Source organism: Psittacula echo (assembly GCF_963264785.1).
Source record: "Psittacula echo genome assembly, chromosome: 24".
Lineage (NCBI taxonomy): Eukaryota > Metazoa > Chordata > Aves > Psittaciformes > Psittacidae > Psittacula > Psittacula echo.
In genome coordinates, this window is record NC_137759.1 from 6,141,496 (window position 1) to 6,161,747 (window position 20,252).

Here is a 20,252-nt window from a genome sequence, read left to right on the forward strand (position 1 = left end):
GGGTCCAGGGCCCCTCACCCCCATCCACAGCCCCCCAGTCTCATCGCAGCCCTCATCCAGGGTGTCCCCATGTGCCGTGGACACGAGTCCATCTGGGAGTGGATCATGCCCATGAGCATCGGGGCTCCCAGCCCCAAAGCAGCGGGGAACCCCCCGGCTCCTGCTGTCAGCCTCATGTGCCGAGACTGGGATATGGAGGAAGCACCTTGACCCCAGGGAGTGGATGGGATGGGGCTGAGCTGCTGGTGAACACACCACCCACCCTGGGTGCTCCCTGTAGCTTGATGCCTGCTGCGGATGACTGATGGCATCCCCACATAGCAGTGCCAGAGAGGGCAGACACAGGACTATGGGGACATGTGCAGAGGACACAGGAATCACCCCAAGGGTCGTGGGGGACATAGTGAGGGGCTCTCGGGACTTGCACAGGGGTTGTGGGGACATAGGGATATGCACTGAGCCCAGGGAGACACCAGGGCTGTGGGGACAAGCAAGGGCTCCCCAGGGATGCGCACCAGGCTCACGGGGATGTGCACACCTTGGTGCTGGCTGGAGACCTCTGTTCCAGCACTCACTGGGAGGCTGCAGCCACTGGGACCCACGGCTGGCACTAAAGAAAAGGAGACAAAGTCCCCTGGGCACACCTGAGTGCCATAACCGAGCATCGGATGTGCTGGGAGGACCAACATCGCCTCATGTACTTGACAGCAGCCCTAGATTCAAGCCCCACCACCCAGCCCCACTCTTGCCCATCTCTGCTCCACATGTGCGCATTGACTTCAGCCCTCTGTGGACAATCCCACCAGGTTCTGCGGTGCCCTGCTCCCTCCTTTGCTGTATGTATGTACTAAGGATGTTATCTTACTGGGACTCTGGACAGTATTAAGAATTAAAAGCCAACCTGTGTAAATAGGAAGGGCTGGTTTGTCTGTTCCACACACTTGGGCTGGGGAGAAGCGCAGCCTCCCCACAGCGTTTTCTGGATCCATTTCTTGTGCAGGGTGGTAGCAGGACACAGACTCCTGCTAAGGCAGACAGCCACGCTGTGGGGTGTTGCGGTGACTTTACCCCCCAGCCACCAAGTAAAACAAGGCAGGCAGAAAGTCAGTCCTTGGAGAAGGGTTTTTAATGAGATCTGTGACAATCCCTGTTGCCACCACCTTTACTATCAGTACAGGATAACCCTGCTTCTACCACCGTCGCTGCACGGCCATCAGCTCCCAAACAGGCTGCAAAACCAGCCCTCAGCCACCCATGGTCCTTCACCTCTTGTCTTTGGAGGACAGGGCTCGCCGGGCTCTTTGTGCTGCCAAGCGGGATGTTCTCAGGCTGCTCACAAGCCTGTCAAAGAAGAACTCGTTCTGGTACTCGAGCTCAGTGAGGTGCTGCAGGAAGAGGGGCATCTCGGCTTTCTTCACACCCACACACACGGGGATCACTTTGGTCCCGTGGCAGTGAATGATGTGACACAGGTTCCACTGGGAAACCCGCTGGCACCACGGGTCACCCAGGGACTTGGCAGAGAGGAGGAGGATGGCCACCCGGCTGGCCTCGATGACTTGCGTGGCAGTCAGGATGACAGGCTTCCCGGCCACGTGGTCCTGGTGCTCTGCATAGCCCCGAAACCCCTCTTTCTTCAAGCGCTCAGAGATGCGGGAGGCGATGTGGTCATCTTCAGGGCAGTACCAGAGGGAAAAGTCATAGGTGAAGCCACAGCAGGAGGGCGCAGAGGATATGCCACCCTCTGGGGACAAAGGCATTGAGCTCATGGGCAGCAGGGACAACACAAGGTCTGAGCCTTTCCTCCTGCGCCAGGAACTGGCAGGTGCAGCAGGTCCCACTGCTCCCTGGGGAAAGGGTCAGGCTGCCAAGGGGGCAAAGCTCCTGCCCTTTGTGCACAGTGATGCCAGATCCCGTAAACCAAACACAATCCCCTTCTCCCCTATTAGGCAGACAGAAACTGCAAGGATGCGATGTGCCGAGGCTCAGGGCGATGCTCCAGCACTGGCAGCGCCTGGAGCAGCAGCCCCTCAGCACGCTTTCTGCCTCATGTCGCCAATGCCGCGCTCCAGCGCCGCGCCCGCCCGCTGCAGCTCCTGGCGCTGCTCCTGCAGCCGCTCCCGGGACTCCTGCAGCCACTGGTTCATCTCCACGTAGGAGCGGCTCTGCCGGTACAGCCGCTCCCTCTCCTCCGCAGCGGGGCCTGACGGGGCGCAGAGCAGGGACGCTCAGCAGCGGTTGGCGAGTCCCGTCCCCCCCTCCCCTCGCTGTCTCTCTCCGGGCTCACCTGGGCACAGGCCCTGCTCCCGCTGAGGCTCCGCGGGGAGCAGGAAGACGGGGTCGGCCGGGTGGGTGCCCCGCACGTCGGCCAGGATCTGCTCCACGGGGGGGGGCTCAGGCCGGGTGGGTAGCACGCGCTTGGCCTTAGCGCTCATCACGAGGCCGCTTCATGCGCGGGGACTGGTGTTGAGGGAGGGGAGGCGGGATGAGGGGACAGACAGACCCCCCCCCCGCGCTGCGCTATGGACGGACACACAGACCGCCCCCCACGACAGGCGGAGCACCCGCACTGCCTCCTCCGGGCAGACACCCAGACCCCTCCGGACAGACCGACTTCCCCTCCAGGCACACAGACCTGCTCGGTGCCCGCTTGTTAGACAGACAGACCGGCCTCCCCGCTCCCTGCCCCGGGACAGACAGACCTCGCCTTGCCCCCGGAACGGAGAGACACGGACATGGACACGGACACACCGACCCCTCCGCCGCTCGTTCCCGCCGCGGATCGACCCCGTCACCCTCCTCCCGGCCACCGTAGCGCCACCGCCCGCTCCCTCATCCCGCGACGCCCCCGGAGTGACGTCACACTCCCGCGCAGTCCCCGCGTTGGCTCTTAAAGAGGCCGCGCCGCCGCCCGCGGGGAGCACAGGGCAGAGGCGGTTTGGGGAGCACCGGGGACCCCCGGCGGTTTATTGGGGAGGCGGCAACAGCCGTGGGGCCTGGGGCTCGGTCGGGGTCGTGGTGCCTCTCATTGTCTCTTCTCCGCCTCCCGCGCCAGGGTCAGGGCTGCTCCGGAGGCTGCCGGGGACACAGGCACCGTGTCAGGGCCACCAACCGGTGCCCCGGGACTAGCCCACCCGGGACACGCGGTGCCACCCCATTCCCTCCCGCTCCTGCTGCAGCTCCTGCCCTCGCCGGGGTTGGTCGGGGGGAGGTTTGAATGGGAGCCTCAGGTTGTCACCAGCACGGTGGGGCCAAGCAGGGTACACGCGGCTTGGGGGGCTGGCTACGGAGAAGCAGGAGGGAAAGCGCCTGCTCTACACAAGCTGAGGAAGAAGGGGACGGTTGTGTCAGCCACACCACAGCCGGGCAGCGCTGGAGCTGCGTTTGGCCAACACCACCGTGGCTGCAGCAGTCCACAGGATGCGGCCGAGCGGCCAGGAGGGCTGCACAGAACGGCCCCTTCTCCCTGCAGCGGCAGCGGGAGCTGCGGCTCTTTACATACAGACAAACTGAGCTGTGGAGCCACCTCGGCCGCCAGCCGGGCTCTGCTGCTGATCAGAGTCTGCAGGACTGGATCATGAGGCACGGAGAGAAGAGAGAGAATTACAGCGAGAGGAGAGCTCAACCCCTGCTTGGCTCCTGACGCCACGGGAGGACAGGGCTGTGAGCCCAGCATCACGGAGAGAGGGCTGCTTGCCAGTCATGCAGACAAGAGCTGCTCACATCCCAGAGGAGCTGGGCCGTGCTCTGGGGGGAAATCGCCTGCCTCAGACACGGAGCAGGGAAACAAACCCCTGTTACCTTCTCTGGTGACACTGGAGGCTGCGTCCAGGGCTTTGGTGCTGAGGTTGCCTAGCACACTGTCCACGGTCCGGTGATGCCTGAGGAACCAGGGCCGGATGATGTTCTGGTAGAGCACCTGCGACCCGTTCCAGGGCACGGGAGCCATGCACCACAGCAGGAACAGGCACTGTGGGGAGGAGAGATGCTCTAGAGCTGGATGATGGCTGAGCAAGGCAGCCCCCAAGGATGGCAGCAGGGGCAGGCCAGCAGCTGAGCTGCTCCAGTTTCCCCCAGGCAGGCCAAAGGGCTCAATGGAGGTGCCAGGACCTCAGCTGGCTGCAGAGAGCTCTGTGCTGGACTGCAGCCCTGCTGTGGCCCCACCGTGGCCACCAGCACTGTCCTGCCAACAGGACAGAGCTCACCACGCTTGGTTCCTCCACGTTTAGCCATTGGGTGAGAGAACTCTGGCCCCAGCAGCACCCTGTACCTTTCCAGCATAGTAGAAGGGGAACCAGTAGAGGAAGATGTCAGAGAAGAACTCGGCTACGCTGAAGACGCCATACACCACCCAGTACGTCAGCCACGTGGTGTCATCCTCCTTGCTGGAGCTCTCGATGGCTTTGATGCTGTGGCAGGAGATGGGAAGGGCACTGCTGCTGCAGTCCTGCTGCCGGGGTAGGTGCTTCCTTCCCAAATCCTCTGAACTCTGGAGCAAACCTGCCTATGGGATGCTGCTGCCCCAAGCTGGGCTCATGCCAGTTCCTAGCACGTTCAGGAAGGTCTCAAGAGCTTCCCAGCTGTAAACACCTGCTCATTGATCAGGGAGACCCTCAGCTAAGGGCAGGGAAAGCTCTCCAGACTCTGGGACTTACGAGACGTATGCAGGGTAGGCGAAGCCAATGAGGTTGCAGAGCAGTGAAGCGCCGTAGCCAAACATGAGGTACAGCCCCAGGAACGCCGCAGAGCCTGCCAGGGCACAGAGAGGGTGGTCATGTACCTGCCAGCACCAGGATGGTGAGAGGAGACCCCAGCTCTGTCTGCAGAGCAGGTTTCTCATCCCAGGAGTGAGAAGAGGTGCATGCGGGACCCTCCAGCTGGGAATAACGACCACTCCCAGTTAATTCCAGTATGATGCTCTCCCTCAAGGGAGCCACAACCCGGAACCTGTCACTGCCTGTCCCCTCCCTGGCCTGGAAGGGACTTTGCTACATCAAACTCACAGCACCTTCAACCCATCACCAGCATGGACCTGAGCCAAGGCTGCAGAGATGTCAGGAGCAGAGACTTTAACACACAACTGCAGTCCAAAGTCAAAGCATGGAGCTGCTCCACCATGTGCCAGGGCTCAAACCACTCGGCATTTTGTAGGAACTGTTCAACTGGTCAGGGACAAGCCTTGCTGATGGGAGCCAAGTGCCCAGCAGCAGCCTTGCTGCCAGAGCCTGCGTCTCCTGCTCCCTGTGCGCATCTCCTGCACGTGTTTGTGCTGAGCAGCCCGTTTGTTGAGGATTCAGCCCCTGAGAAGCACCAATCCCATCCCACTTCCCTGTGATTAAATTCAGTTATCAAAGTTAAATGTAAGCCGAGGCTTTGGTCATTTGGAGCCTGCCCAGCACTCAGACCCTTGCCGAAGGCAGCTGGTGGATGGGGAGAGCTGGGGCAAGGAGCCCTTGCTGCTGAAATCATGGTGCTGTGAAGAGCCCCTTCTCACTTAGAAACACAGACCCTGAAAGGGCAGAGAGCAGGAAAGCAGCCTGGGGACACCGAGCCAGAGTCGAAGGCATTGACTGTCACAGCCCAGCAGTGTCTCCCCTGCCCTATGTACAGATTCCTCCACCAAAGTAAGCACCTTGCCCCAAAGCAGGCAGGAAAGCCTGGACTTAACCTGTCTGTGCTGTGACTTAGAGGAAAGCCCTTGCTCAGGCTTGCAGGATGGGTTATCCTCACTCTGCTCGCTGCAGCATTTCTGTGCCTTGCTCTGGCCCCTGCTGTGGAGTGGCTCCGGCTCTGGGCATGAATGGTGCTTTGGGTCTTTCCCAGGAGACAGGTAGGAGCAATGTGGCTTTTGGAAGGACTCACAAACCTCCCTTCAAATGAAAACCAACAGGAAGGTTCAGGCAGCACTGGGTTTCAATCCCTCAAGAGCCTTAGAAGGGGTTTCACGGGCTAAATTAGCCCCCAGATACATTTATATGAAAGCAAAAAACCAAGTGAAAGGCTTTGCTTACAAAGAAGAGCTGCTGAGTGGGGCGGCTGGAGTTGTCCCATGGTTCCTGTCCCAGCAAGGAGGGTGAGGGAAGGGAACACTGTCCTCCTCCGGGATCATTTTACCCAGCACTCTGGCTGTGCTGCTCAGAGATCATTCAAGATGGGCTCCAGACTGCAGTCCATGGGTGCTACAGGATTCCAAACACTACCATGGGTTCAAACACAAATCAGGCATTGCTGCGGAGTGGGGAAGGAGAAATCCGGTAGTTTGAGCTTAGCAGCAGCTTCTCCTTTCCAGGACAGGGACCGAGAACAAGGGACCATGTGGTGGAAGTGGTGCCTCTGCTCTTCCCCTACCCCTAAAAGCCCCTTGCACCCAAGCACAACCGAAGCCCTGGCACTGTTTGGCTCAGAAGATGCCTGTCCGCCACGCACTGCACCCAAGCACAGTCTGCCCACCGCAGCACATGGTCCATGGACCTCTTTCCCCCTCGGAGCAGGAACACAAGCGACGCGGCAGGTAAAGGGCCAGGAAACCGCACCAGGAGGCAGAAGGGCAAAGGAAGCACCCGGCGGGACGCAGGGGGGTTCCGGGGTGCGGGTTTGCACCCGCCGAAGGCAATGACGGACACGGGCACCCCCGGCCCCCTCCCAACGCGGCCCCGCAGCCCTTGTCCTTGCCCCCCGGAGTCCAGAGGCGCGGTGAGGGGCGCCCCAGGAAGGAGGAGGGACCCTCGGAGACCCCGCTACACGGGAGCGGCAGGAACAGAGCGGGCAGCCCCGGAGCGGAGCCGGGGAGAGGAGGGGGACGGGGATCCCCGGTCGCACCTGTGGCCAGGTAGAGCCGCCGGACGCCGGTGCGGGCCTCCAGGCGGCCCAGGAGGTCACCGAGGGGCCCGGGGCGATCGAGGAAGCGCTGCAGGCGCTGCGGCACCGTGCCCATGGTGGCTGCGGCGGCTCCGGTCAGACCGGACACCCCCCCCCCCCGCGCTGTCCCGAGGCCGCGGCGACGGCGGCAGGCGGGGCGGGGCGGCGCTGTCGCCATGACAACGCCCGCTTAACCCCTGCGGCCTCCATGGCGGCGGGGACGAGGCTGCTCCTGGCGCTGGTGGTGGCCGCGGTTGTGGCCGTCGCCCCGCTGGGCTCCGCCGAGCCCCACATCTACCTGAGCAGCTGGGCCGTGCGGGTGGCAGCGGGGCCGCGGGAGGCCCAGGGCCTGGCCCGCCGGCACGGGCTGCTTTGCCTGGGCCAGGTGGGGCCGCCGCGATGGGGCCGCGATGGGGCCGCGATGGCGCAGGCGGGGACCAGGGCAAGCCCGGCACCTCATGTGCACAGTGCCCCTTCTGCTTGTTCCCACCGCTTGTCCCCTCGGCTCATCCCCACCGTGTGTCCCAGGCGGGACGCTGGTTTAGTGTTAGAACACGGCATTTGATTGTGCCCTCGGGTGGTTTTAAGCCACTGGACACAGATTAAAGGATGAGTGCGGTAGGGGTGAACATTGCCCATGGCTTCTGTGTGTGCATCAGTGAGAGGGGAGACCCAAAGGGCACCCACAAACCTGCCTTGGTTCCAAGGGGTGCTCTCTGCTGGTCCTGCCACACACAACTCATTAAACGTCTCTTTACAGTCCTCACCGCCCATATAGAGCAAGCACACAGGTCCATATGTTGTCATGATCTCTTACCACAGCTCTTTTTGCCTGCAGGTGATGGAGGGAGAGCCTTATTATCATTTCAAACACCGAGGCACAAGGAAGAAAGCCTTAAGCAGGCACTGGGGCTGGAATATGCGCCTGGCAAAAGAGCCACAGGTAGGGAGGAGGCTGCGGCAGGAGCCCAGGCTCTGGTGCTGGGCAGGCTCTGGCTGACACCAGCGATGCCGCTTCCTGCCCAGGTCCTCTGGTTTGAGCAGCAAACCGTGAAGAAGCGCACAAAGAGAAGCATCAGTGTGGTGCCAACAGATCCCTGGTTCCATAAGCAGTGGTACATGGTGAGATTTCGCTGCTTTGCAAGCAAATCACCTCCCCGGCACATAAACAGGACTAATGCTGGCAGTGATGAGGCAGCAGAATTGTCCTTGAAGGTCACCCACAGCCCAGGGGCTGATCAGGTTTAATCCGTTTTCCAGAATAATGACGTTAATCCCGACCTAAACATCCTCACTGCTTGGAGCAAAGGGTACACAGGGCTGGGGGTCGTGCTGACCATCCTGGACGATGGCATTGAGAAGGATCATCCAGACCTGTCTGCCAACTATGTAACTATGTGGGGCTGAGCAGCGCAGGCTCCTTCGGGGCATGTGTTTCCAGGGGAGGGTGGGTGCTGGTGCCTTCATCCCTCCCATGGGACTCTGCAGTGGGAACTCAGCCTCTCCGTGGCTGGATCAAAAGGTTTGGCATCTCCCGCAGTGACTTTGCACATCAGGGAAACGCTAGAACTTGTACCTGTTGCCCCCAGTGCAAAGGCAGTAAAGCTGGTAAACCTTCACGTGCTCCGAGAGAGGACAGGTAAATCTTATCTGTCATTTATAACAACACCATTTCAGTGCCTTGTAGGTCCTCTCCTAACTGCATGGGCAGTAAGGCTCGCCCTCAGGTGAGTGGCCATGCCAGGCTTCCTCACCAAAGGTGAGCTTGGACATGATGAAGCAGTACAGCAATGTGCAAAGTTATGTTCCTTTAACAAAACCCTGTTTCCAACATCTCCAGGTTAACCCAGTGCAGTTGCTGGGTGCAAAGGGCCCAGGGTGATCCACACTGCCAGGCACTGGGCACAGCACCAGGCAGCTGTGTCAAGCTGTCACAGCCCATACAGAGAGGCAGTTTGCTCATGCCAGTCCCTCTTTCTGCAACAGGACCCTCTGGCAAGTTATGACTTCAACAGCAATGACCCTGATCCCCAGCCCAGGTACACCACCGGGGAAGAGAACTGGTGAGTTCTGCCCAGCACCCTGTGCTGGGTGCTTTATCTCTCCATGGCCAGGGCTGCCCCAGGTCCCTTTGCTCCTCACTGAGGAGGGCTCAGAGGCTAACTCTGCCCCTCAGGCATGGCACACGCTGTGCAGGAGAAGTGGCAGCTGCAGCCAACAACCAGATCTGTGGAGCAGGCGTTGCGTACAACGCCAACGTTGGAGGTGAGCCATTGATGCACAAAGGTTGCTCTGGCACTCGGGGAAAGGACACATGGCCCCAGGCAGAGCTGCTCTGTGGGGAGCCAGGTTCTCACTGGGAAGCAGAAGGTGCTGGGGTCTCTTCATCAGGGACTGTAGCAATAGGACAAGGGGTGATGGGTTTAGACTGAAACAAGAGGAGTTCAGATTAGATCTTAGGCAGAAGTTCTTTACTGTGAGGATGCTGAGGCGATGGCACAGGATGCCCAAAGAAGTGGTAAACGCTCCATCCCTGGCAGTGTTCAAGGCCAGGTTGGACAGAGTCTTAGGCAACATGGTGTAGGCTGAGGTGTCCCTGCCCATGGCAGAGGGGTTGGAACTGGATGGTCCTAAGGTCTTTTCCAACCCAAACCATTCTATGATTCTATGGTGCACTGCACACCCAGTCACAGCACAGGGCTCAGCTCCCAGGGGGTTTAACACCCACCACAAGCTCCCCTGTGGAAGCAAGTAGGGCAAATGGGATTATGAGCTGGGAGAACTCACAGAGCTTAATTCCAAAGGGCTTAACAAGGAGTTCTGGGAAACAGCTTCTGGGAACCTGATCTCCTTAGGGCAGCATCACAATAAAGGTGTTCAAGGCAACAGGGAGGTGGAGGAATGAAGTGGGGTTGGTGAGATGCCCCTCAACCCTTACATTGCTGTGGCATGTGCAAGCCTTCTGTCCACCCAGCCTCCCAACTGCTGCTGCCTCTTTGACACTGCTGCTCCTCACCCTGGCCCTGCAGGCGTGCGGATGCTGGATGGTCCCATCACAGACATGGTGGAGGCTCAGTCCCTCAGCCTGCGTCCCCAGCACATCCACATCTACAGTGCCAGCTGGGGCCCCAAGGATGACGGGAAGACTGTGGACGGGCCAGGCGTGCTGGCTGCAGCAGCCTTCCACAGAGGGGTCAGCAAAGTAAGCTTGGTGCTGGCCTTGGGAGCCTCACTCGTGTGAGGGCTCCCTGCTGATCCCCCTCTGTCTCCCCCCTGCCAGGGACGGGGTGGTCTCGGCTCCATCTTCATTTGGGCCTCTGGCAATGGTGGGATCAACTATGACAACTGCAACTGCGATGGGTACACCAACAGCATCTACACCCTGTCAGTGGGCAGCGTTCTGGCAGATGGACAGAGGCCCTGGTACAGTGAGGGCTGCTCTGCCATCCTCACCACCACCTACAGCAGTAGGACCACGAGCAAGGTGCAGATTGTGAGTGCCAGAGCAGTGACACTTGGCCAGACACCAGTTCCCAGCACAGAGAGGGCTCATCTGAGCCCTCCAGGGAGGGAGAGGGAGGAGCTTTATTAGGATGTCTGCATTAGACCCCAAATCCATGAAAGGACCCAGAGGGAGCATTTACTGAAGTTAACTCCATCCAGTCCTGTGCTCTGCTCCAGCAGCAGTGCTGAAACCCCTCTCTCTCCTCAGGTAACCACTGACCTGCACCACCGCTGCACCGACAAGCACACGGGCACCTCTGCCTCAGCCCCACTGGCTGCAGGAATCATTGCCCTCGCGCTGCAGGCCAAGTAGGTGAGGTCGTGGCAGTGGGACAGTTCCCAGGGAGAGCCTGGTGCCTCACCAGGACCCTGCAGGAACGAGGAAGGAGGGCTTCACTAGAGGGGAGGTTTGCGGGTGCAGAGCTGAGGTCTCCCCTGGCTCTGCTGGGACATCTTCCCATGGTGGGACACTGCTGGAGAGCAGGCAGAGGCAGGAGAAGAAGAGTCCTCTGGACTTTTGCTCCTATTTTGGCAGTGAAGGATTTTTGTGCAGGGGGGACCAGCTTGGACTCAGACAGCTAACTTATCCATGTCTGAAGAGCCAAATCTCACCCCTGAAAGCTAACCCAAAGCAGAGCCTTTGGTTCCTAAGTCTTCCTTGCTTCCAGCCCAGCACTGACCTGGCGTGACCTGCAGCATCTTGTCATCAGGACCTCCAATCCTGCTCACCTGCAGGCAGAAGACTGGGCTATGAACGGCGCCAGACGCAAGGGTGATTTGAGGGCTCAGCTGCTGCCTGCCCTACCTGCTCCTGCTTCCTTTGCCTGGCTGTGGCGAGGCACCCTGCCCCTCAAACCCCCACCAGTGGGCCTGGGGCAAGAGCCCCCAGGGCTCTCTCAGTGCAGAGGGGCTCATACATCCTCTCTTGGGTGGTATCTGCTCTTCAGTGAGCCACCACTATGGCTACGGGCTCCTGGATGCTGGTCTGCTGGTGGAGATGGCCAAGACATGGACAGGAACTCAGCCTCAGCAGAGGTGCTCTGTCAGGGCTCTTCACAGACCCTGGTAAGGGATGATATTCCCTGGGTCCAGCCTCATACAAACTCATACAGGGACATTCTTGTAGCAAAGTTGTGCCATGCCCGTTGCAGGAACAGGCATTGCTTCCCAGAAAGCAGTAGCTACAGCACTGCTTCTGCTGTAACCACGGGGCTGTGCTTAGAGGGCAGGATGGCCATGGAGGCAGAAGAGATGCCCTTACCTCCACCTTGTACTTGATAGGAACATTGGCTCCAAGCTCACCGTCTCTACAGATGTTTTCTGCTCTGGGAGAACCAAGCGCATCCGCTCCCTGGAGCACGTCCAGGTCCAGCTCTCTCTGAGCTACAGCCGCAGGGGGGACCTGGTGATCACCCTGACCAGCCCAATGGGGACCACGTCCACACTGGTGACCGTGCGGTAAGAGCACTCTGCAAGCTCACAGGGAGCATGCTGCACTAAGACTTGCCAGCTGCTGTGGGGCAGAGGGGGCTCCTCCTCTCACAGCCTCTCCTGGGGCCAGGAGATTCCCCTACACTGAAGTGGCCACTCCTGGCCCCCACAGGGAGCAGGCCTCTATGCTCAAAACCCTTCTGTGGTCCCCATGAAGTCTTGGCAATGCCCTTAATACCAAGAAGAGGGTGACTGCAGGGTCCCCTTGGGCTGCATTCCTCCCCTGCAGCCCCTGGGCTGTTACTCCTGGGTCTCCTCTCCTCCAGCCCATATGACACCAGCCAGCAGGGCTACAAGGACTGGACCTTCATGTCCACACATTTCTGGGATGAGAACCCAAACGGGACCTGGACACTTCAGCTCGAGAACAAGGGCGATGCCTATAACACAGGTGGGTGCCCAGCAAGAGTGAACCCCGCTTTCCAGGGTCCTGCAGTGCTTGGTCATTGTTTCTTCTTCCTTCTTCCTCTTCAGCAACTTGTTGACTCATCTTCTTCCTGCTCTTCCTGGGCACCTGAGCCCTCTTTTTCTGCAGGACTATGTTTGTTTTGAGAGCCACTGGCCACCACACAGCCAGGAAGGGAGCATAGCTTGCTCTCCCTCACATAGCTCCAAAGCTTCCAGTCCCACATCCACCAGCTTGCAGATCCCAAAGGCTAGAGGGTGGCGACAGGCCACCGGCAGCACAGAGTCCTGTCCCTCCTGCCCACAGGTCTGCTGACCAGCTTCATCCTGCACCTCTATGGCACAAATGAGGACATGTCAGCCCGGCGCTTTGCAGCATCCACCATGGACAAGTGCATCAGGCGGGATGCACAGGGAGCATGCAAAGGTGAGCATGGAGGGGATGGGGCTCTTGCCCCACAGCCCGGTTCACCCACCTTCCCTCCACAGATTGTGGCAGCTCCTTGTTCGCCCACCAGCACTCCTGCCTCTCCTACTGTCCCCCACGCTACTACAGCCAGAGCACAGCCACCACAAACACAGCCCGTGTGTGTGCCAGCTGCCACCCCTCCTGCTACACATGCCAGGGGGCATCTGCCAACAACTGCACGGCCTGTCCCTCTGCCAGCACGTTCAATGAGCTCGCACGTTCCTGCTCCTCTCCTCCAGGCCTGCCCTCCGAGCAGGGGCTGCAGAGCGACCTGCTCCCTGTCCTCATCTGCAGCAGCCTGGTCCTCTCAGCCATCCTCTATGGCACGTACCGTGTGGCCTTTTGCATTGTGAAAGGTAGCTCCTGCTGTCCCTGGGTTGGAAGGACAGCATGACACCAGCCTGGGCTGCGTGGACACAAGCAGCCAGATCCCAGCCTGAGACAGAGCTGCCCTCGCCTGGCTTCTGAAATACACTGGTTGTTGCCTTTCTGAACAACTCTGTCCCCACAGTGACCTTCCTGTGCTTGGGCTGATCCCTTCCCGTGTCTAGCTCCATCCATCGGCACACACAGAGGTGGCAGGTTCCCTCCCTGCCTGGCTCATCCGCCCCAGGGACCAGACCCATCCGGAGGGCCCTGGCCTGGCACGCTGCTGCTCGGGAGCTATTTCCAGTGAGGCTGGGAGCCCTGTGCCCTTTCCCAGGCACAGAGGGCCATGGGGAGGAGGAGATGTGACTGCTCTCCAAGCAGCTGCACCCGAGTGACTGCAGCCAGCTCCTCCAGCACAAAGCCAGCCATGAGCTCATGCAGCTTCTGTCAGATCGGAGGCAGCCAGAGGCCAAACCCTTGCTTGCGGAGGACAGCCTGGACCTACAATGCAGAGCACGGTACACCCCGGTTCTTGGTTACCAAGAGCCTCTAGTACTTAAACAGGGTCTCAGGAGCCTGGCGCTCATCCACAGGGAGCCCTGAGAAGCAGGCACCCTTGTAGCAGGACTGCAAGAGAAGGCTTGCAGGCTCTGTGGGACACAGGGATTCTGTCAGCACAACCCAGGGCAGCTCCCCCCTTCCCTAGATGGGGACACACACTCACCCCTTTCCCCAAGACAGGGGGGAGCAGACACTGGCCCCTCAATGACCCCCTCAAGATGCAGCTTCCCAGGGGTCACAGACACCAAGGGGGCACATGAGACACTCCTGGTCCTCTTGTCTGTGCCACACTTTGGCCCAACAGAGGCCAAGATTCTAGATCCCTGCAGATGCTCGTTGCACATGGAGCAACAGTCCCCAAACCCATCACAGCTGGAACAACCAAAGAGAACCCAAACCAACCATAGAGCTTTTATAGCGTGAAGGCACCTTTCTGGCCTTAACCACCCCGAGACGCTTCCACCTGAATTCCAGAGCACTTACATCACTCAGGCTTTACTGGGACTAGCTGGGGAGCCCAGTACAGAGCCTTGGCTGATCACAGGCAGTCTCTGTCTCTTGATGGTCAATTACCCGATGTGCCAAGCACCCTCCTGGCCTGGCAGCTGCCACTTTAGGGCACCGCAGAGCACCCACCCTGGGATACCCCCGAGGCCCATGCCCAGCACAACCATTCCCACAGCATCCCCAGCGCTTCCCATCCCTGCGTGGGCCCCATGGGAGCACCCGCCAGGCTGTGGGTTGGGTTACGGGCGAGGGGGCTCTGGCACAGGGAGGGACCCGCTCGCCTCCTCCGGAAGAGAGATAAGCAGCAGGGCCCGACCTCGGGGAGGCAGAGCCTGGCTGGTGTCCATCGCGGCACCAGGGACATGGTGCTGAGCGGGTGCACGGGAACACGGGACGGGGGTGGCACAGGACACCCTGGGCCAGCTTCCAGGAAGGGGCAAGCAGCGAACGAGGAGACTCAGACGTTTATTTTCTGCATAAAAAATAAATTACCACCCTCCTCCATCCCCCCCCCGCCAAATCCACCCCAAGGACAGCGGCGCGCCCGGCACAGGGCAGCGAGCAGGAGCCGGGGGGGGGATGTCCCTGCAGACCCCTCCGCAGCCATGGGAAGGGTTTGGTGCACGGCAGCAGCATCCCCAGCCCCCGGGGTCCTGCCGGCTGCCCCTTCCCCAAGGCGCTGGGGCCGGGCGCGGGGGGATGCTCAGGGCGGCCGGGGCTGGGGGCAGTGCCGGGCTGCCTCCCGCACCAGGCGGTCCTCGCGGGGTGTCCATGGCCGGGCGTAGCCGCCGTCCTGCAGCAGGATGCGGTTGAGGGTGCGCTCGTAGTTGACGTGCCGCCTCGCCATCAGCACGTACTCGGCCCCTTCCCGCAGCGGGGGGCAGCCGCAGGTGTTGGGCACCCACAGGTACTCCCGGCGCAGCAGCGGGGAGCGGTGCCGGTACGGAGCCATCACCTCCACCTCATAGCGCGTCTCCTGCCCCACCAAGCGCCGAGCCAGGATCCGGCCCTGGAACACTGCGGGGCGAGGTGCGGAGCACCCTGAGCCGGGCATGGCCCTCACCGGTGTCCTGTCCCCAGGCCCTCCACATCCCTGGCGCTCACCAAAGTCGCTCTGGCAGAAGTGGTGGATGCGTTGGGAGCGGCCCTTTGGGGTTCGGCACCTCCCGCATCGCCCTGCAGGGGCAAAGCTGCAGCGGTTTAGAGGGGAAAGGGGACGCAGAGGCCACAAAACCCCCTCCTGCGGTGTTGGGAGGGAGCATTGAGGGCTCCATAAGGCAAGAGGGGTCTGAGAGGGGGGAGAGTTAAGCCGGGGGCCCCCATCTCATTTCTATCCTTGGGGCTCCCCGGGATGCTCTGCACATCAGAGAGCCCCGGAGCATGGGGGGCTGCAGGCACCTGCGGGGACCCCGGCCCAGCCAGGGGGGCTCCTCGGTGGCAGCTCCGTGGCAGAGCTCTGGGGCTGGGGCGGCGGAGCTGGGGGTCCCGGGGGTTCCTGGGGTGGGGGGGTGCCAGCCCCTCGGGGCTGGGGCTGCCGCAGGGGGCTGGAGTTGCCATGGCCAGGATGCGGGTGCCCACGGAGCAGCCAGAACTCGTACTCGATGACAGGGTTGGGCTCCTGCAGTAGGACCTGCATAGGCAGGGGCAGAGCTAAGCGGAGCAACGGGGAACCGGGGATGGCTGCCCCTGTCCCTGCACCAGCCCTGCCCTCACCATCACTTGCAGATCCTCATCCGTGGGGCCTTGGGCCTCCAGGCTCTCAGTGCCATCGGGGGTCCGGGTGTAGCGTAGCCAGGTGCCGGCTGCTTCATACTGCCCCGGCCAGGCGATGGACCAGTCCCCATTGAGTACATAGCGCCCATCACTCGTCATCAGGGCTGCGGGAGGGGACATGTCTGAGGCCCAAGCACTGCATGGGCCCTGGGACCCCTGCACTGGGCAATGGCTGGGTCCTCACCGAAGGCCTCTCCCCACGCGGGGAGGGCAGCGTGGGCTGGGAGAGCTGCAGTCAGGGCTGACGAGAAATCTGCTTTCTTGTGAGATCTTGGCTTTCATCCCAAGCCAAACCCTGGTGTGCAAACTGCCCCCAAGTCCCGGGTCCTGGTCCCAGGGGTGGACAAGGACCCAACTGCACTGAGAGGGGGACCGGGGGGTCTGGGGATCCCAGTGCTGGCCCTGCTCCAGCTCAGCCCTTCCCAAAAACCACAGCTGCAGCCCCTGGAAAGTTGCCCCAAGTGTTCATTGGAATGTTCCTTGAACCTGCATCTGAGCGGGGGAACCGCAGGGAACAGCACGGAACGGCCACCCGCTGCCCTGCCATCACTGCACCCATGGGTAGCACCAACCAGGGCTGACTGGGACGAACTGGGACTGACTGGGACAGAGACAGGACATGTCCTACCGAGGTAGTTGCGGCTCTTGTCCGTCACCTTGATGTGGCTGGCCCCAGCTGGGATCCTGGTCACATTCATGTAGCCAAAATAACCTGGGCAGATGGGGCAGAGTCAGGGCAGAGCTGGGACATGGCCTGAGGGGACAGCCCAGGGATGGGGCAGGAGGGGACTGGGCACAGAGCAGCTCTGGGACTGGGGCAGCCCCAGCCCTGTTCCAGGCACCAGAGCATTAACCCAGTGGGGCCTCACATGCTGGGACATTTGGAGCACCCAGCAATGGCCCTGGGGAAGCCTAAGTGCCATACAGGGCTGTCTGCCCTCATGGGCATCATCATCCCTGCAGCCTGGCCAGGCACCCCATGGACCCTGGAGATGGACACATGGATCCTGGGTGCCCCCTGGGACCCCCAAATATCCCTGGGGGACCCCATGGACCACAGAGGTGCCCCAAAGATCTGCCCTCAGAGGAGCAATACCCCCTGCAATGAGGCAAAATCACCCCAGTAAGGAGTCTCCTTCAAGCCAACTGCCCCTGTGCCCACATGTTGGGGACAGGAAGGGATTGGGGACAATGCCCCCATGGTGACTGCGGAGATGGAGAGGGGATGGGGGTGATGGGACCCAGGCAATGCCTTGGGGACACAGGCAGGGGACAGGAGGACAGGAGAGCCAAGAATGAAAGCATTCACCCATGAAGGGGGCCGGGGCAATGGTTCATTCACCGGAGGAAGCGTCCTCGCCCTGGAAGAGCCGGTGCACGAAGAGACACGCGTCGTGGCCTCCGCTGCACGGCCCGCAGGAATCCGGCCGCACGCCCGAACCCAGGATCCCGTCACAGCCCACACTCTGCAAGGAGCCAAGATACGTCCTCAAGGAGGGGACTCTGGGTCCCCAGGGGTCCTGGCCCCATGAACCCACCAGGCAGCGCCCGCTGACACAGAGGTCCGGAGAGCCAGGGCCACAGCGGGTGCCATCCAGCACCCGGCCGAAGGTGTAGTAGAAGTTGTGCCCCACAGCCAAGCAGTTCAGGTCACAGACGTTGGGGGCTGATGGAGGAGGGTGGGAAGAGAAGAGGGTGATGCTGGTGGCAGCCGTGGCCCCTGGTCAACCTGGTGATGCTGCCCCCCGGCCTCGGGACTCACCTCCATGGAAGGGCACCCACTGGTACCGGGCTGATGTGCCCAGGACGGGCTTGTTGTCGTAGAGAGAGCACTGCATGGCACGGAAGGGCACCGAGCCGCTGGGGCAGCCCTATGGGAGCAACAGGATGGAGCCCCACCGGCCCAGAACTGGGGCTGGCCATGCCGGTGCGCAGCCCTCACAAGGCTCACCTGGAGCTGGCAGAGCCGGTACTGCCGCGGGTCGCCCGTGCACGGCTCCTCCTCGGTGGACCTGTGGCCACAGCATCAGCAAGGCAGGGCCCGGGCACGGGCTCCCTGAGCCCCGCCGCACCCCGCGTCCCCCTCAGGGCCTCCCCCTTTCTCCGGGATCCAGGATGCCACTGAGCCACAGCAGGACCGGGAGGGATGCGTCCCCATGGGGGAGCGGGAACAGGGACCACCACATCCCGCATGGAGCCCGCATCCTGCCGGAGCTGCACCAGGAAGGAGGCACCAGGGTCTGGCTCCGCCCGGCTCCTCCAGAATCAGGCTCAGATTTGGCCGGGGTGCAGCGTGGTGCCGGGGACCTGCAGGGACGTGTGCGGAGCAGTGGCGGAGGTTTTGGGTGCCGTGCGGGGTTTGGCTGCTGCGCGGGATGCCCCGGAGGGACCCTGCTGCCCCGTTCCCCACTCACCGCAGGCACCTCCGAGTACGGAGGGCGACGCCGTCCCCGCAGGAGCTGGAGCAGGAGCTCCAGGGTCCCCAGGGCCCCCAGGCACGGGGGTCCAGCTGCCAATGGGACCAAGCAGGTGCTGGGGGCTTGGAGACCTGCGCCGGCATCCCCAGGGCTGGGCGCTGGGGGGAGGAAGGTGACGATGAGCGCCGGGGCCGCGATCGAGCGGCCTGGGGGCTGCTGCCGCGCACCCCTCGCCCCTCACCTGCGCGGTGCCGACGCCGCTGAGCCAGGCCAGGAGCAGCAGCCACCAGCATCTGCGGGAGCATCAGGGAGACCCTGAGCCCACCGTGCCCCGGGACCAGCGCAGCGGGGCCGCGTTTGTGCTGCGGAGAGGGGCACCCCCAGGCTTATCCTCCCCCCCCCCAAGGGGGACCCCAGCGAGGGGAAAGGATGCGGCGAAACAAGACCAGACACAGCGGGAGGGCCCATGCGGGACCGTGAGGGACATGCGGGGCCCGGGGCCAGGCGGGTGAGCAGCGCCGCGTCCCGCACACGTGCCCTGCGTGACGACTGGAACGGCGGAGTCGGGACAGGACCAGACCTGCGCGGCGGGGCCGGGGCTCCGTCGCTCCCTGATCCGGATCCGGCCCCGCCATGGGGAGAGCACCGTGGGAGGTCAGCGCTGGGCCCCCTCCGCGCCCCAAAGCGCCTTGCCCTGGAGCACCCCCAACCCGCCCAGCCCCGGGGTGCGGGGGGTGCCGGCTGCGCCCGTTTCCTCCCTCCCTCAGGAATCCCGCACGCTGGGTCCCCCCCGGCAGGGCAAGGGTCGGGGAATCGCGGTGCCGCCGCCCCGAGGCGATGTCCGGGTGATGTCCAGACCCCGGCAGTGGTCGGGAGGCTCCGAGTGCCTCAGTTTCCCCACCGGAGCGGAGCTGACCCAGGGCGGGGCGGGGAAGGGGGTGCGGGGGGTCCCTTGGGGGTCCAAGGAGGGGTTAAGCAGGAATCGGGACCTTACCCGGCACCGTGGCGGCCCCGCCAGCCCCGCCCGGCCATGCCGCCCCTCGTCCGGGGCGTCCCGGCGCTCGGTCCCATCCCGGAGGCGGGGAGGGGGGACCCGGGACGATCGGGCATCTCCTGCACAGCTCGGGGGAACGGAGGGTGGCGGGCGAAGCTTCCCCCCCGCCCCGTTCGCCTCCCGTCCCTCCCTGCTGCGTTATTAATATCCAGCCCCAAAAGGTGCGCCGAGCCCTCCCCGGCTGCCCGTTAACCCTTCGGGGCCCGGAGCTCCGGCGGTCGAGGGGGGCTGGTGGGGTCTCGAGGGGTGCAGATTCTCCTCTGTACCGTCTGCTCCCCCAAGGAACGCCACCACCCACAGCTGCAGAGGGGAAGGGGCAGACGGGAGCTTCCAACGGGCCTCATCCTGATCCAGGACCCTCCGAGTATCCCCTGATACTGAGCATCCCGGGGAGGGGTTTGGAACCCACCGGAGGTCCCTGCTTAGTGCTGGGTAGATGCAGCTGGGCTGTGCAGGGGCCTGGCAGAGCTCGGGTTGCTGAATGCCCCCCCCCCCATCACCCTTTGGGCCCAAAGGGCAGCCCCAGGCAACCGCAGCTCAGAGCCGAAGGGGTTACGGTGCTGGGGTGCAGAAGTCCCTTGGGGTTTCCCTACTGCAGAGCAGAGCAAAGAGAGCTGGATGATGGCTTCGGGGTGTGCAGGGAATGAGCTCCCTGGATGGTGCATTCAGGATGCCAGCAGCGGGATGCTCTACAAGAGGGGACGGCTCCTGGGAGAGGTAAATTCCTTATGACCCCTGCTCCAGCCCTGACCCTGCACCCCCAGACAGCCCCTTACCCTGGCCAGAACCCCTACATCATGTGGTCAGGGACATCTCCAGGATGTCCTGCTCCGAGGGGGACCCA

General features: G+C 62.3%; 4 protein-coding genes across 4 annotated transcripts; 1 reads left to right on the top strand and 3 right to left on the bottom strand.

Moving 5' to 3' along the window:
• Positions 1–2,030: 2,030 nt before the first annotated feature.
• On the bottom strand, positions 2,031–2,820 carry LOC308229661 (UPF0449 protein C19orf25 homolog; the record flags this gene model as incomplete). Its single annotated transcript, XM_080633829.1, has 3 exons — positions 2,736–2,820; positions 2,288–2,460; positions 2,031–2,203 (listed from the first exon to the last, which is right to left on the bottom strand). Exons 2-3 carry the CDS (start codon positions 2,433–2,435, stop codon positions 2,031–2,033), a joined length of 321 nt encoding a protein of 106 aa, XP_080489955.1. The 5' UTR covers positions 2,436–2,460; positions 2,736–2,820.
• Positions 2,821–3,125: 305 nt separating this feature from the next.
• REEP6 (receptor accessory protein 6) lies at positions 3,126–6,934 on the bottom strand (the record flags this gene model as incomplete). The annotated part of the gene is made up of 6 exons (XM_080633830.1): positions 3,126–3,283; positions 3,394–3,570; positions 3,802–3,970; positions 4,271–4,409; positions 4,656–4,749; positions 6,820–6,934. 6 exons carry the CDS (start codon positions 6,932–6,934, stop codon positions 3,126–3,128), a joined length of 852 nt encoding a protein of 283 aa, XP_080489956.1.
• A 132-nt stretch (positions 6,935–7,066) lies between these two features.
• On the top strand, positions 7,067–14,274 carry PCSK4 (proprotein convertase subtilisin/kexin type 4; the record flags this gene model as incomplete). The annotated part of the gene is made up of 16 exons (XM_080633831.1): positions 7,067–7,243; positions 7,697–7,801; positions 7,885–7,980; positions 8,119–8,247; positions 8,845–8,921; positions 9,035–9,123; positions 9,888–10,060; positions 10,139–10,351; positions 10,571–10,671; positions 11,031–11,134; positions 11,310–11,427; positions 11,644–11,820; positions 12,120–12,244; positions 12,566–12,685; positions 12,748–13,083; positions 14,132–14,274. The coding sequence occupies 16 exons, from the start codon at positions 7,067–7,069 to the stop codon at positions 14,272–14,274; spliced, it is 2,283 nt and encodes a 760-aa protein (XP_080489957.1).
• A 593-nt stretch (positions 14,275–14,867) lies between these two features.
• ADAMTSL5 (ADAMTS like 5) lies at positions 14,868–18,822 on the bottom strand (the record flags this gene model as incomplete). Its single annotated transcript, XM_080633832.1, has 12 exons — positions 14,868–15,181; positions 15,269–15,340; positions 15,563–15,794; positions 15,878–16,041; positions 16,566–16,649; positions 17,280–17,403; positions 17,476–17,603; positions 17,700–17,808; positions 17,889–17,949; positions 18,352–18,512; positions 18,596–18,647; positions 18,806–18,822. 12 exons carry the CDS (start codon positions 18,820–18,822, stop codon positions 14,868–14,870), a joined length of 1,518 nt encoding a protein of 505 aa, XP_080489958.1.
• Positions 18,823–20,252: the final 1,430 nt, after the last annotated feature.